This window comes from Hoplias malabaricus, chromosome 3 (genome assembly GCF_029633855.1).
Source record: "Hoplias malabaricus isolate fHopMal1 chromosome 3, fHopMal1.hap1, whole genome shotgun sequence".
NCBI lineage: Eukaryota > Metazoa > Chordata > Actinopteri > Characiformes > Erythrinidae > Hoplias > Hoplias malabaricus.
Genome location: NC_089802.1, coordinates 1,760,298 through 1,776,427, shown reverse-complemented (window position 1 = coordinate 1,776,427; position 16,130 = coordinate 1,760,298). Strand labels below are relative to the sequence as shown.

The following is a 16,130-nucleotide window of genomic DNA, read 5'->3' as shown; positions in this document are numbered from 1 at the left end:
CCTCGTGCCTTCTGCTCACCCTTCAAAAGTGATCATTTTAATGAAGAGTTTATGGTTTATGGCAAGAAATGGGACGGGGGAAAGTGCAGACAACAAAATTATATTTTTAGCAATTTATAAATTCCTGTCGGACGCATTTTTAGGGCCCAAAAAGAGACTTGTCCAAAGAAAGGAGGACCTCTGGACACCACCGAACGGTTCCAAACTTATTTCACAAATTGGAACGTGAAATATATGGCTGAAATAACCATAGACGTTGTAGTGGCGCCACCCTAAGCTCTCTCTGTGAAATACAGCTGAATTAACTTTAGGTGTCAGTCAGTCAGACAGTCAGCGCTCTTCTGGGGCGCCCGGCAAAAAACAAAATAATTATTCATAACGTAATTTCATGCCAAAGGCGAAGACATCTCATTTGCATATGTCCACAGATTTGTTGATGCAAACGCGTTCAGATAAAAGATGTGTAAAGTGTACTCCATTCTTTTCCAGTGCTTGTAAATGAATAAAACGAAAGACATTACTCCTTTCTCTTTGAGCAGCTCTACTCCAAACTAAAATGAGCATCTCCCTCAAGTTAGTGTTTTAATTTAAAGCTTTAAAGGATAACAAGCCTCACAAAAGCTCAGAGAGAGTTGGAGATAAGCCCACGCACTCAAATTTAAACGGAGGGAGTAATGTAATTACAGCAGCCGCCTTGTTCTCTTTGGAAAAGCTCTTAGCAGATTCATTCATGTGAGGTCTCTTTATTACTTTTTAAATTACTTCTGGTTTTCCTCCGTCGTGGAACGTGCCGACAGAACGGGGTCAGGACCCGGGGAAATGCAGAGACGCAGCTCTAGAGTCAAACCAGTTACAGCTGACAGAGACGTTCAGGTGTGTGATCTGCATTGAAGAGACTTGATGATCCATAGAATGGGACGCTCTGGAGCAGCTGAATATGAGCCTAAGGTCGTCCTGCCCGATCACATGTGTTGCACTGGAGTGTGGAACAGGGAAACTGTTCTCTGAAGTGGTGCATCCACCCACACACACATCCACCCACCAACCCACACACTCGCTATTTTTTGGAAGAGTTGGAGGTCTTCAGTACCTCCTCCAGCATTGAATATTTATTTATTTTATTTAACATTTACACTTATATTGTGCCTTTCTAGGTCCCCAAGGACACTTTACAATCAGTGATGCTTAAACACCATTCCATACAACACTGTCCACACACACACACACACACACTTGCAAAAGCTGCAGTCAAATGTGCCCAGTGTACTCGCAACCATAGAGCGCCAATCCATATCTGGGCGTACACACACACACACACACACACACACACACACACACACTCCCACACATACAGGCATTCACTGAAATCTTCACTGCCGTTTATCTGCAGGTGGCTGCTTGGTCAGTGCTGGGCGATGTGAGCGCTAATCAATATCACGATAAATTGTAGATTTTAATCACGATTACGATTAATAAAGGATTGTGTTGTTGTTGTATTCGTGACCCTCACAGTTCAGTGACGAGGCATGTGCTGTAAATATGCTCCAGTGTTAAAGCTGGGATGTTTTTTATTCTAGGGGAATGTTTTCTGGGCTCTGTTTATATTTGGTGTGTGATTGAGCTTTGGCTGTTTTTTCTCAGCGTTTACTTCTTTTTGTTCAGTGTCGTTTTAATTAAAGTCAGAACACAACACCGTTTAATCCACAGACGCTGTGTTTTTGTTTGGTACGAGCTCGAGTCGCTCAGTTGGCCTCAAATCATGGTGGTGGCATAAATAATAATAATAATTAAAAAACCAGTTTAAATTTTTTTAATTAATCAATATAGACAAGATTATGTCGATTAGAACAGTTCTGAATGTCGATTTTGATTAATTGCCCAGCCCTACAGCGTTGTATTCTGTTCTAGGGCCGTGTCATATCGTATCGTTTGTGATAATATGGTCATAATTTTTTAAACTATATTTAAAAATAAATAAAATTCTGTATAGTGATATTCTGACTTGTTTATGTAACGGCATGCTGTCACCCATAATACGGCCTACGTTCTTTACGTGAGTGATTTAGACGCAGTGAAGTACGGTGGAAAGTGGCTCTGAGGCGGAGGACTTTGCTCCAAAAAAACACCTCGTATGGAGATGGTTTGGTTACAAAATAAACATGGTTTTGTGCAAATAATATATTTCATTAAATATAATTAATAGTAATATAACGTTTATTTTGTTGCAATAGTGTGATTTTGAAATTAATAAGTTTGTTTTTGTTCATATCGTTAAGAATATCGTTGTCATCAAAATACCCTGAAATATTGTGATATTATTTTGTGGCAGTATCGCCCACGCCTATTCTATACTATATGTGTTTATGTCTGGTTTTGTGACACATGTTCACTTTAACGTACGTTGGCTGACACTTACGTGTGTCCTAGGGTTCGGGGTCCATTCTTTGATTATAAAAAAGCCATGAATTAGAAACTCTCGCCCGAGGAAGACGGCACATTTCATAATTGTAGAACAGTAGTGTCCTGAGGACGGTGTGTAAGATTCTTCTTTTAATCATTAACCATCATAAAGTCTTCATTTTGATGTCACACTTCACTCATTAAAAATACAGAGAACCAAAACAGGGTTCTTCAAGTGTTCTTTGTAAAAGGCAGTGGTTCTTTACAGCAGCTTTGTCTCTGCACAGAAAAACTGACGAGGTGAAATTCTTCAGATTAAAGGAACATTAGGTAAAATCGTTGTGATGCTTCGCTGAGCTGTAACAGGGAGAATAGAGCTTCTGTTGTTGCTCCTCTGAGCTCAGCACTGCAGAAACTGCACTATATAACTTTTTTAGGAGTGGTAGGAAACCAGCGTCCTTGAATTTTATTTTATTTTTTTTATTCCCCCCCCCCACAGTGCTGTAAATGTGAATTACACTGTGCCCCTGTAGGGGGAGCCCAGGAGCAAACATACCTAGTCCCTCTTTAATAGAAAATGTGTGGTTCTTTGTAGCACCTGTTTGAAGAGTTCTTTTATTGTTAAGATGTTTGCTGGAATAGAAGAACCCATATACAACACATTCTCCATTAATCTGAGGAATGATTTCACCACGCAGATGGTTTTATGTAGAACTCGTGCTGCTGTGTAGAACCATTGCCTTTAATTTCATGACACTCCATTCATCTCATCCATTTGCCCAGTGTCTCCTTTCACAAAGCTAGTGTTGAATGCTGTGGCAGAGCAGCTCTTTTGAAAGCTTTAATTAGTCTTTTTCAGATGAAATCATTAGAAACGATGAACACTTCTGCTCTTTAAATGAGAACATTCCTTTATAAATCAGTTTTACAAGCTTCGCTTTTGTCAAGTGCTCACTGGCTGATGAATGACTGCGTGTGGACATGATCTGATGCTTTATGAAGAGAGAGTAGCAGGGCTACACTTTCCAAATATAGGGCTGAGGCAGACCTTCTGTTGGATTGTGAGACTCAGCAGTTACAATATTCCCAACATTTTGGCAGCGGGACGCTTGATCATTCCTTTTTTGTTCTGAATAAATGCGCACATAGAATTAAGAGCTCGTTATTTCATGTTTATCTAACAGCCCCTGTTCAGAACGCCCACTTTCAGCACCTGTTCCTTTAAATGATAATGAGCCGCTCGCTGTTCACCCCGACCCCGAGCGCACAGCAGTGAGGAGCGAGGAGCAGAAGCTCTGGTTTTTAGACGTTTTCTTTCTCCTCCGTTCTCATATTGTCTCTGATTTCACTGTTTTCTTTTTTCTCGTCTCTGAAACCCATCTTTGCGCTCTCACGTAAACGCGGGTCGAGCTCTGTGATTGGACAGACTCAGAGGGGGAGGGGCAACTCTAAAATCTCTGCAGCTGACGTCAGAAGAGGTGCAGAAACAGAACGGCTCGTTTTTTCTGAGTTCGGCTGCCCACAGGAAACTGACTGGGCGGTCTTGTTTCACAGTGTGCGGGTTGGTGGGCTCCAGATGTATAAATTAACATGCACATGCACTGAACGAGGGAGTTTTTCATACGTCCTGTTTAAAATACAAAATAATACCAGACTTTTTTATGAAATGCAATGAAGACAACAGTCGTTGGCTTCCTTCACTGTCCCCTTTTGATCAATGTACTGTCGGTCATTGGAGAAATGGGCTGCATTTTTAGTATCAGCAGTAGTTCATGCTTAACACCTAAAATAAGGCGTGTCAGGGAGAAGCATGGGTGCAGTTGGTAGGATTCTTTCCCCCATGAATTGCTCAATCGCAGCATTGTCGGAGACCCCTGGCTTCAGAGATTAACTTGAAACGAACGCTTTTCACTCTTGAGAGTGTTGTGAAAATTTCTTTTTCAAGGGGTGGAGTGGATTGTGAAAATCTGAGCTGGCTTCAAGTGTGGATTTCTGGATCTAATACAGCCTCTGGGACCGAGAAGAGCACGTCTGATTGGTTCCATTCATCACATGCAAAGGAAAGAGGCTATAAATCCTTCATCTGAGGTTATGAGAGTGGAATTGAAAAGGCGCTCTATTAGAAACACCTTTGCAGAGTTAGCTGCAGACTTCCAGCGGTGGTTGTATCACCTGGAGAGTGAGCGTTGGTTCAGATATCAGTGCTCATAAAGACTGACGTTCATAGGGTATTTCTGTTCAAATTTATTGTCTCCGTTTCTCCCCCTCGTACTGCAGCTGAGGTCAGTCGGCCAAGACGCGTTCTTTAGATAAAGTGTCATAACTGAACACAGCGGTGGCAGCCATCAGGTCTAATATTTCTCTCTCTGACATCTCTTTCTCTCCATCTCCCTGTCGTCTCTCTCTCTCTCTCTCCCCCATTTCTCCACCTCCCTCCTTCCATCTTTTTTTTCTCCTTCTGTCATCTTTCTCTATATCTGTCCCTCTGTCATCCCTTTCCCTCCATAATCTCCATCTCTTCATCTCCCTGTCGTCTCTCTGTCTCTGTCTCTCTCTCTCTCTCTCTCTCTCTCTCTCTCTGCAGGAGTGGTGGAGGGAGATCTGGCTGCGGTGGAGGCGTATAAATCTTCAGGTGGAGATATTGCCCGGCAGCTGACGTCTGATGAGGTTCGACTCCTGAATCGAGTGTCTGCGTTTGACGACGGCTTCACGCTCGTCCATCTCGCCATCCGCTTCCAGAGGCAGGACATGCTCGCCATCCTCCTGACCGAGGTACAGCTCTCAGTCTCCGGCAGTACGTCTCTCACCCTCGTGTCCTTTCAGAACCTGAGCTTCACTCACTGTACATCCCTGTCTCATGATGGATCTGTGCATTGTTATGGGTTTAAGGGAATAACAAAGACCTCCAGAGCGCCGATGATTTCATTCCATTCATGAGTCTGAGTTCATGAGATTCTCAAGACGTACACAATGACAGTGACTTTTATTATTTGCTGTAAATCTCCACCAAAGGAAATAAGGCAATAATTAAAACAGTGCTACTGTTGTTTACTGTTGTGCACTGAATAAATAATGTCGTAATGCATTGTCTCAGATGTGCATTGTCCTGCTGTGACATCAGTGATACACACAACTCAACCAGTAAATAACTGTGTGTGGGGCGTGATTCCATTAAGTGTTGTAGGTATTTGTAAAAAAATGAAGTTTAACGATTAGCTTTTAACCAGAGGAACGTCTGTAAGCAGAAGAATGTACGCACCACTGTCTCTGTTCTCTTTCTTTTCTCTTTCACACAAAAAGGCAAAAGGAGAAGTAAATACATGCTCTCGAGCTTTTATTGCTGAGTCTAGTGACGACTCACTTTTCTCTCATTTCCTTTTGACGTTCCTTTTCCTCGTTCAGTATCTCCTATTAAATCTTCTCCGGACTATCAGTTAAATATTATGAACTTAAAGGAGCACTAGGTCGTATTTTTATCATAAAATTACAGCTTCAAAATCATTGTGATGCTCCACTGAGATGTAATAAAGAGAATCCAGGCTCTGAAACTGCACTATGTTAACTTTTGGAGGAGGGTAGGAAACCACTACCCCTCCCTCCCTTGACTGCAACTGTAGGGGGGAGCTCAAGAGATGCAAAAATATCAAATCTGACCTAGTGTTGCTTTAAATGATCCCCATCAAATTAACCTCACAGCAGTGGACATTTGGGCAGGAAAGGAGTGGATGATTTATTGAAAATTTATTTCAGTTTATTAACTTCAGTTCTCAGTGTCTGGTCAGACACCAAATCTTACCTAGCGTTGCTTTAAATCAGTGAAGTGCAGTCTCTGTATTTTGCACAGTGGACAGTGTAGTGTGTTAGATTACACAACAAATCAAATACATATTCACTGTCCAAATATTTGGATTGCACGGTGTATCTGTTTCAGAGTGTACTGACTGGGACGTGTGTGTGTGTGTGTGTGTGTGTGTGTGTGTGTGCGCGCCCTGTCTGAGGCATAAAGGGCATTTAGAGTGGCCGCTCAACTGTCAATAAAGGATTATATGACTGGATTACGGAAGCGCTGAGCTGTGATTGGTCAAAGTGTTACCCTCACTAGCTATTGATTTTCTCTCTCTCCTCTCTCTCTCTCTGTCTGTCTGTCTCTCTTTCTTTCTCTCCTCTCTCTCGCTCTCTCTGTCTCTCTCCTCTCGCTCTCTGTCTCTCTCCTCTCTCTCTGTCTCTCTCCTCTCTCTCTCTGTCTCTCTCCTCTCGCTCTCTCTCTCTCTGTCTCTCTCCTCTCTCTCTCTGTCTCTCTCCTCTCTCTCTCTCGCTCCGTCTCTCTCCTCTCGCTCTCTGTCTCTCTCCTCTCTCTCTCTCTGTCTCTGTCTCTCTCCTCTCACTCTCTCCCTCTCACACAGCAGGAGAGCAGATTACACTGTCATGGAAAGACACGGCTTTACAGGCTATCTGCTGAATTATTTAGTGGAGTACTTCACCAAAACTGACTCAAACAGTTATTAATCAGTGAAAGAACGATAGGGATCAGCTGGAATTATATCGACGACACCAGTTCGGCTTCAGTATTGTTCGCCGTAGACCAGCTCCATCCGTTACATTTTAAAGCCCATGTATTTGTTTTAAAACATCAAACACTGAACTTTGAAGTGTCCCAGACCCTCAGAGTGTAGGGGTGTGTTGGTGAAAGTGCTCTGGATTTTGTACAAATAGATGGTCACAGTGTGGCGTTACAGCGATGTTTATATTGCATTGCTTTTGGAAAATGTGTCATTAATCTCAGTCCTAATCCGTTTGGCCTCCTACTGTAGGAATCGGAGTGAGCCGTGTGCCTTCTCTTTGACCTCGCCGTGTCCTCTCTGACCCCAGGTTTCTCAGCAGGCGGTGAAGTGTATCCCGGCGATGGTGTGTCCCGAGCTGACGGAACAAATCCGTAGAGAAATCGCCGCCTCGCTGCACCAGCGCAAAGGAGACTTCGCCTGCTACTTCCTCACCGACCTCGTCACCTTCACTCTTCCTGCAGGTCCATGTCTGCTCCTTCCTTTAGTGCTCAGTGGTAACGAAGCTACAGCCACCTTGTTGTTTGGTACCTTGCAGTTGTTAACAGTTCCGTGCAAGTGCAGAGATGAACCGAAACAGAGTAGAGGCTGCTGTGTTTCGGCACACACTTTCATTTGAAGCATCGTTTGTGCACATTCTCCAAAATGAACCCATCTAATCCCAAATATAATATTCCCCTGGGTATTGATACCTTTCAGACAAAATCTGCACATGCATACACATACTATACAGCCTCTGTCATAGCACTGCAGAAACTGCACTTTGTAACTTGCACAGGAGGCTAGGAAAATTACCACCCACTCCCCACTGATCACTGTACAGTGCTGTAAACAGGAATTACACTAGGGGGAGCCCCAGAAGCAGAAAACCCACGTCATACATAATGTTGCTTTAACTCTGAAGGTCGTAAAAATCAAATAAAACAGTTGTTGCTCACCATCACTTACCACTGTCTTCTGAAGTGTTATTAACAAATATCAAATAAACATTCTTCCCTCCTTCAGGGACTGAAATATCATTAATACTCAATTAAACATAAATGATAGGTCTTCTTTAAATCAATGAGAAACAGAAAATATTTTGTCTGACTCCCTCATTCCTGCAGGTCATCGGTCTGTTCATGGCACTCACTGAAATTGAGACTCAGTGAAAATGGTATTGGTGCATGTCTCTGTCGATTTAAGCCTGACGCGAACGTCTTTACACACTTTAATTGGCTGAATGTTTATTATTAGCAGTGAAACGGTGTGATGTTTTTGTTGGCGTGACCCCTGGAGAGTGTGTCCACCGCCGACTTTAAACAAGACATTCCAGAGTATCAGCTTACAGCAGGAGACCAGAGCTCTATAACACTGTATATGTGCCTCTGAATATGTTATATTCAGCTTATAAATAGTAACTGAGCATTAAAGGGTAACTGCACCCCAGACCTTGTTTTCATGGGCAGCTGCACTGCGTGGTTCTGAGGAAATGAAATGAACTAGTCTTGATTTAAATTTGAAAATTTACAGAAACAAATTTTAATAATAAATACGTTATTATTATTATTACAACAATAATTATGGTTATTGGGGTCAGTTCCACATCTACGGCGCCCCCTCAGGTTCAAGCCTGCTATAGACATAGATGAAGTAGCCCCGCACCCTCGTCTGAGTCTGTCCAATCACAGCGCAGGACCTGCGCTCATGTGAGGAGTGTGGAGAAATAAGAGAACCGAGTAAAAACGGAGAAAACAAGAATGGAGAAGAAAGAGAACAGAGTGAAAACGGCTAAAAACCAGAGCTTCTGCTCCTCGCTCCTCACTGCTGTGCGCTCGGGGTCGGGGTGAACAGCGAGCGGCTCGTTATCATTTAAAGGAACAGGTGCTGAAAGCGGGCGTTCTGAACAGGGGCTGTTTACACAGGGGGAGTATTGGACAGAACTGTGTTCCACTGTGGAGACGAGGGGGCTAATGTCCTCTCTAAGACTAATGTTGGGAATTGTCCAGTAAGAATGCCCCTCAGCTCCTTTCCTATTGGACGGGCTTGATTTTGGACTTAACCAATCCGGTTCAGCTGTGAAATTCTGCTTTGTGGACTATGCCCGGAATTAACAGCGGATTAAACTCAACACTCTCTTCCAAAAATGAAGCAGAAACACACACTCCCACATAAAATGATCATATAACATGTCATCAAACATCCCTGCCCTCTTTGATGTCTCCGTGTGGGTTCAGCATCTTTGTTCAAGCTCTAACTACGAAGTTACATCTCGATTTTGTCCATTTTGGCTGTTGATAAACGCTAAACTTTGTGTACTCAGATTATTCCTCTTTTAAACACAAGCTGTGAACAAATGTTTGAGTGGTTCTTTCCTTTGTTCTTGTTCCAGACATTGAAGATTTACCTCCTGCTGTTCAAGAGAAGCTGTTTGATGAAGTGCTTGACCGCGACGTACAAAAAGGTGAAGCTTAGAAACCAAACATGACCTTCGCAACCAGAGCTGACCTCCAAAACCAACCGGAACAACCGGCTTTTAATGACACATCACCTTAACGACAAACGCAACAAACAACACTGACAGCAGTGACACACACAATCACTTTTGAGTGATTGGCGACTCAAAAGTGTCCGTAGGTGTGAGTGTGTGAGTGAATGTGTGTGTGTTGCCCTGTGAAGGACTGGCGCCCCCTCCAGGGTGTATACCTCCCTTGCGCCCAATGATTCCAGGTAGGCTCTGGACCCACTGCGACCCTGAACTGGATAAGGGTTACAGACAATGGATGAATGAATGAATGTTCAGAACAGTCGCAGCTCTCTCGTTAAGAGAGGCCCATGTGACCTACAGCATTTTATGAAGAGGTAATCTGTCTCTAACCCTGAAAAACTTAAGTCCGATTTTAGAAAGTCGTTATGTTTCTTGTGAAAACATCCCTTTCCTCGTGTGGATGAAGTGTTTTTGTGAAATAGTTTTATCAGAGTCTTAAAAACAAGTAAATCCACCAGTGAGACGCGGCGAGAGGCAGAGGAGGCGTGTCTCAGGCTCATACACAGGCTGGTAACTCGGGGTGTACAGTATCAGTACAGTGGTGATAACATGCGATAGAAAGACTAGTTTCTGCACATTCACAGAGCGTTTGAACTGTATTTCTGCGCTGTGCTATCGCTAAGATATTAATAGAGACATCGTGAATGGTCGTATTTGACGTGGTTCTTCGACCACAAAGGGTTAAACTCAGTACTGTCTGTGCTTTCTCTTTATGGTTTTACAGATAGGTGACTGTTTATGAGAGTTATGGTTTTGATTTAAGGGATGTTGATGGAACGTGTGTGTGTGTGTGCGAGCAGAGTTGGAGGAGGAGTCTGCGGTGATTAACTGGTCTCTGGAGCTGGGTACTCGTCTGGACAGTCGTCTGTATGCTCTGTGGAACCGAACGGCTGGAGACTGTTTGCTGGACTCGGTGCTGCAGGCCACCTGGGGGATCTACGACAAAGATTCAGTTCTCCGCAAAACACTGCACGATAGCCTGCACGACTGCTCACACTGGTCAGAACACACACACACACAGAGAGATCTGGCATGTTACACTGACTTGCTAAAAGCTATACACTATAGAGCTGTTAAGAGGTTTTAAGTATTTTACCATCATATCCTTTTGAGCTTAATCTGTGAGATTTCAGCCCTGTCAGAGGTGTGTGTGTGTACAGGGGAGGAGTGTGTAACGGTGTGTGTTTGTGTTGTAGGTTCTATACTCGGTGGAAAGAATGGGAGTCTTGGTATTCGCAGAGTTTCGGTCTCCACTTCTCCCTCAGGGAGGAACAGTGGCAGGAGGACTGGGCCTTCATCCTGTCCCTTGCCAGCCAGGTACACACACACACACCAGTGCCAAGCGTGGGTTGGAAGAGTCTAACTCAACCCTCTGCGCTGATCTGTGGAGTGATGGGATGGTGTTTTTTAGACAGATGGAGCTCCATCCAATTCCTATGGGTTGAGTTGGTGTGGTTTGGTCCAGAACTAATCAACACCACTGATGCTCTTGTGGCTGAGTGCCATCAAATTTTCACAGTTATGTTCCAGCACGTGTTATAAAGCCATCCTAGAAAATCAGAGGCTGTTACTGCAGCAGAGAGGGATCTTTTAATACCTTTCAGTTCAGGGGAAATGTTGGATGAGAATGCTCGTGTAAATCTACATCGTACTCAAAGCTTTCAGGGGTTTAAAGGACCCTTGGACAAAACCAAGTTTTAAAAACTGCCAAAAAACTATGGTTAGGAAACCACTCAGGTTTGTTACTTAGACAATGCACTTCCAAATGAAGCAGAATATTAACAGGACATTATTAAAGGGTGTACCCCCTAGTGGGCCAGGAAGGAATTGCAGGAGTGCTGTGATGGGTGACACAGGTTCTGGGGTCTCTGTGGAGAAACCCTCTCTGTGGAGAATTAGCACAAAGCCGCTTTATGTTTAAAACTGTTCAGGGACATTTTAACTTTTATCAGATTTGCAGCAATATTTTTTGTGAACTGTATTTAGAGTTTGAACTTCTGTTAATCTCTTGCTCTCTCTCTCTCTCTCTTTCTCTCTCACTCTCTCTCTTGCTTTCTCTCTCTCTCTGTGTCTCTCTCTTGCGCTCTCTCTCTCTCTCTCTCGCACTCTCTCTCTCTCTCTCTCTCTCGCACTCTCTCTCTCTCTGTCTCTCTCTCTCAGCCTGGTGCGAGTTTGGAGCAGACTCACGTATTCGTTCTTGCACACATTCTACGTCGGCCAATCATAGTTTACGGAGTGAAGTATTACAAGAGTTTCCGAGGGGAAACGTTAGGCTACACGCGCTTTCAAGGTAAGGATTCTGTTAAAATAAACTGTTCATCTTTAAATGAGAGAGACAGAGAGAGAATGAGAATATAAATAAGATAATGGCGATTGCCCAGACGTGTAATATGGGGCACTCATGTGGGTGGGATTTACAGTAAGTGCTTGTGTGTGTCTCAAGTGCAAGGCATTGCTGTATTTACGTTTATGGAGCAGACTGATGCTCTACAGCTCTGAGTGAGATGCTGCGGGGCCATCTCTGTCGCTGCTTGTGCAGTGTTTTTAAACACAATCTCGCTGGACACTTCAGTGCTTTGTAAAACCCTTTTAGAGCAGAGTCTAGTGTTTTGGAGCAAAGTGAAAGGATGTGTGAAAGATTCTTAATAAAACTGCAGAGAATCATCTCAAAATTAAAGCATTTTTTCAGTTAGGAGCTGAAGTGTGTTACACTCTTCTTATGGCACCATTTTGGTGTAAATTGTAAAGCTCAGAAGGGTGAGGTAAAAGGAACCATTAAGCCGCGCTGAAACAGTGCTACAGACTAAAACTACAACATTCATTCACTCATTCGTTTGTTCATTCACTTATTCATTCATCTTCTGTGAGCTCTACATGCTGTTTAGGGTCACAGTGGTTCCAGAGACCACTAAGAATCGCTGGTCACAAAGCAGGAACACACACACACACACACACACACCTGTGGACAAAAGTAAGCTGTGTGGGTGAATACATGAGTGTGTGACATTGTACACAGGTGTTTGTGTGTGGGAGTGACTGGGTGAGTGTGTGAAATCCTCCACAGGTGGGAGTGACTGGGTGAGTGTGATGAATAGGTTTCCAGAATGTAAATGAATGAATGAATGAATGAAAGAAACATTGTTCTGGGCAAATTCTCCAGTCCTGATGAATCTCTGCCTTTGTTCTGTTTCCTGAAGGCGTTAACATCCTCTGACTTGTTTATATTTTTCCCAGGTGTGTACTTGCCGTTGCTATGGGAACAGAGCTTTTGCTGGAAAAGCCCTATTGCCCTTGGTTACACGAGGGGTCACTTTTCAGCGCTGGTCGCCATGGAGACGGACGGCTACGACAATCGCGGCGCGGGCGCCAACCTCAACACAGACGACGACGTCACGGTCACCTTCCTCCCATTGGTTGACAGCGAGAGGAAGCTGCTGCACATCCACTTTCTGTCAGCACAAGAGGTACGTATACACACACACACACACACACACACATTACAAAGGCCCATTGTGATTGGTCTTCTTGATTTTCAAATTTAAAAATAAGGTTCTAAAGGAAAATAAAGTCTGTGAATAAGTTTCAAAATACAGTTCTGTAATTTACACTGTTTTTCTAAAGTGTTTCTGTTGTGCGCGGAAATCCTTGCAGAAAAATACTGTATTTAAATGTTTTTCTGTAGAGATTGTGTTAAAGGGAACGCTGTAATGGAAGTTACTTGCCTTTGATCAAAATACCACAAGGATCAAACTGCACAGCGGTGTACTCCCCCTATCTAAACACACTTTCAGCATATGTTCCTTTCCTGTGATCCTGTGTGTGTGTGTGTGTTTGTGTTTGTAATAAGAGCCTGCGACCTTCACGAGGCCTCGGCTGCGAATGCCAGTGAATCAGCAGTGTGTGTGATCGAGTGTCATATCGGCAGACTTTGTAGGAATGTGGGTCTGTAACTGCAGAGCCCAGGGACACTATTAATATCTGAATCTAATAATTCTACTTTCAGTAGCCGTTACGTGCCACAAAAGAGCCATCATTTTTAATCAGGAGTGAGTCACAGTTAATACACTTTTCCTCAGTTTGAGGTCATTCTGTTTTATAAAGTATTAGATCTTCATTAGTGTTATTCCTGTTAGCCACTTTCCACAACACGGAACTGAAAAACACCCCTGGACAAAAAGAAAAACTGTGACAAACAAAAAAGAAGCTCCAGAAAGAGCTCAGAGCCTCAAATAAAGTGTCGTCATGTAGTGGCGCTGGATGCAGTCATTTACAACATGTTATATAAATAAATAAAAGGAAATAAAACAGGAAAATGCTCTGTTCCAAAAGACGCTTTGGCTATGAAACCACACAGTAACTGCTTCAAGAACCAGAGTCCTTTTGGTGTAAAGCCCAATTTATGCTTCTGTGTTAACCCTTCACCGTCAGTGAAGCATCAGTGTGAACCCTACACCGGACCCTGACGTGCACGTCTCCAGAAATGTTACTACACGCAGCTTTGATACAGAACACATCCACTGCATTTGGACAAGTATGGATCAAGTTGAACCGACGAAGTCCAGAAACATGAACTCCTCTCCTCCACACAACAGAGAACGCAGACCGCAGTAAATGACCCCACCGGCTTTGGATGGGTTTCTTTCCTGGCGCCTCACGTTAAACGTATTCCTCGAATGTGTTTCAGTGAGGCGTCGTTACTGACGGACTACCAGCGAGGCCGAATGCAGTTAATGATGCTCCTGCAAGCGTCAGGAATGTTCAAACCATTTCAGCTTTTGCTGCGACGGACTCTGTCGAGGAGGCACATCAGCCAATCAAAAACAGCGGGGGGCTACAGCCTTATACACACCTTCTAGACAGACGGGTGCTGCATGCGTCTGCGTCTACCACTTTGTCTAGTGTGTGGGCACCCTTACCCCCTAGATTTCTAAATCTAATACGGCTTCACCACCGCATTGTGTAATACAGATTTAGCCCTAGTGGTGTGGCGGTGTAATTGCACAGAGACACAGACGCAGAAGGATAAACGCTCACAGCGGTGTCGAGTCGATGCAGAAGCATGAACCAGTCTTAACGGTCTTTTGTGGAGACTCTGGTTCATGTCTAATGACCACTGTAAATGTGGGAAATATAAATAACTGAGTGTGTGTGTGTTGCAGATGGGGAACGAGGAGCAGCAGGAGAAGCTGTTGAGGGAGTGGCTGGACTGCTGCGTGACGGACGGAGGGATGCTGGCAGCCATGCAGAAGAGCTCCAGGCGAAGGAACCATCCCCTGGTCACTCAGATGGTGGAGAAATGGCTGGACGGATACAGGCAGATCCGCCCCTGCCCCACTCTCTCCGACGGGGAGGAGGACGAGGACGAAGAGGACGAGTGAGGAGCGCTGAGGAGGAAAAGAATAAACACTCAGAGACTGATAACACAGTTCGTACATCACCGTTTATAATCAGTGAGGGAAGGGCCTTTTGCCATTTCATTATCCACACAAACACACACACACACGTGCGCAGAGAGAAGATAAGTAGGGTTTTTATTGGTGGAAATTTCTACAGCCCCCTTCCCTTCCATTTTCATATCCCATAATGCAACACTAGAACCGCAGTCCCCACTCGATCCCTGCGATTCAGTCCGAGGAGAGAAAACCTTCACACTTCATATAAAAATAATAAATTCTCTCCAAAACAAAAGAGTATATAAATAAATATATATATAAATATAAATATATAAATAGCAGATATTTACCCGTCAGTGCAGTTGTAATGCATGTTCTTTAAAAGATGCGTAAGAGGATTAAAAAAAGGAAGAATACCAGCATCGGCGAAGCGAGGAGTTTCTAGAGGTTTATTATCGGCACTTACACAAGCACATTTCTACGAATAAGGTTTGTTCAACAAACAGCTTGTTTTTGAGGTTTTCTTTTGTTGAAAGTTTTAATTGAGTCACTTTTGGGGAAGGCGACGTTTTCGGTTGAACTTCAGATTTAGCTGTGGACGGTGGAGAGAGAGAGAGAGAGCAGTGCATTTCACACGTTGTTTCGTACGTTACGACAGCACACACTAAAGAAGCATACGCAGGGTTCTCTAAGGAAAGGAGGAACTTTTCCTGTGAGTGTGATTTTTCTTTTCCTCACTACACCCCCACACTTTAGCCCTCTAGCATCGTTTGTTGTGTTTGTTTTTTAAAGACTGACTGTATTTATTTGTTTAGGAGTGCTGCAATACGACGAGTAATTTTACGTTTTGTTCTGTCCTCATCTTTCATTTATACCCCCCCCCTCTCCCTTTTATCTCTTCCTCTTTTCCCTCATTTATAATCCCTCTCTTTTCTCGTTTGTACCCCTTCTGTCTTTTCTTTTTCTCTGTTATACCTTACTCTCTCATTTATACCCTTTCTGTTCAGTTTTATATTTCTCTTTTCTGTCTCTCATTTTTACCCCCTTTGTGTCTCTCACTTTTTCTCATTCCTCTTTCTCTCTCTCTCTCTGTTTTGTCTCCTGTTTCTCTTTGTTTGTTTCTGTTGCTCAGAGGTGTGTATTCTTGCTGTGAGGAATGAGGAGAACCCCCATGTGAATAGATTTACTGACATGTGTAATGTGTGATCATCTAGTACCTCATTTTTGATGTTACAACTTCAAGGTGCTTAT

At 43.6% G+C, this 16,130-nt stretch overlaps 1 protein-coding gene across 2 annotated transcripts in view; it reads left to right on the top strand.

Annotated features, from left to right (window-relative positions):
- Positions 1–16,130, top strand: part of zranb1a (zinc finger, RAN-binding domain containing 1a) — a 34,342-nt gene extending 18,212 nt beyond the window's left edge. Inside the window, exons 4-11 of one of the 2 annotated variants that reach the window (XM_066665874.1) lie at positions 4,985–5,172; positions 7,282–7,423; positions 9,331–9,402; positions 10,287–10,485; positions 10,683–10,803; positions 11,647–11,776; positions 12,721–12,950; positions 14,646–16,130. In XM_066665874.1, coding sequence (XP_066521971.1) covers positions 4,985–5,172; positions 7,282–7,423; positions 9,331–9,402; positions 10,287–10,485; positions 10,683–10,803; positions 11,647–11,776; positions 12,721–12,950; positions 14,646–14,864 — 1,301 coding nt within the window. In that variant the 3' untranslated portion in view covers positions 14,865–16,130. Of the gene's footprint in view, positions 1–4,984; positions 5,173–7,269; positions 7,424–9,330; positions 9,403–10,286; positions 10,486–10,682; positions 10,804–11,646; positions 11,777–12,720; positions 12,951–14,645 lie in introns of both variants that reach the window. The other variant, XM_066665873.1, reaches the window with a different exon arrangement.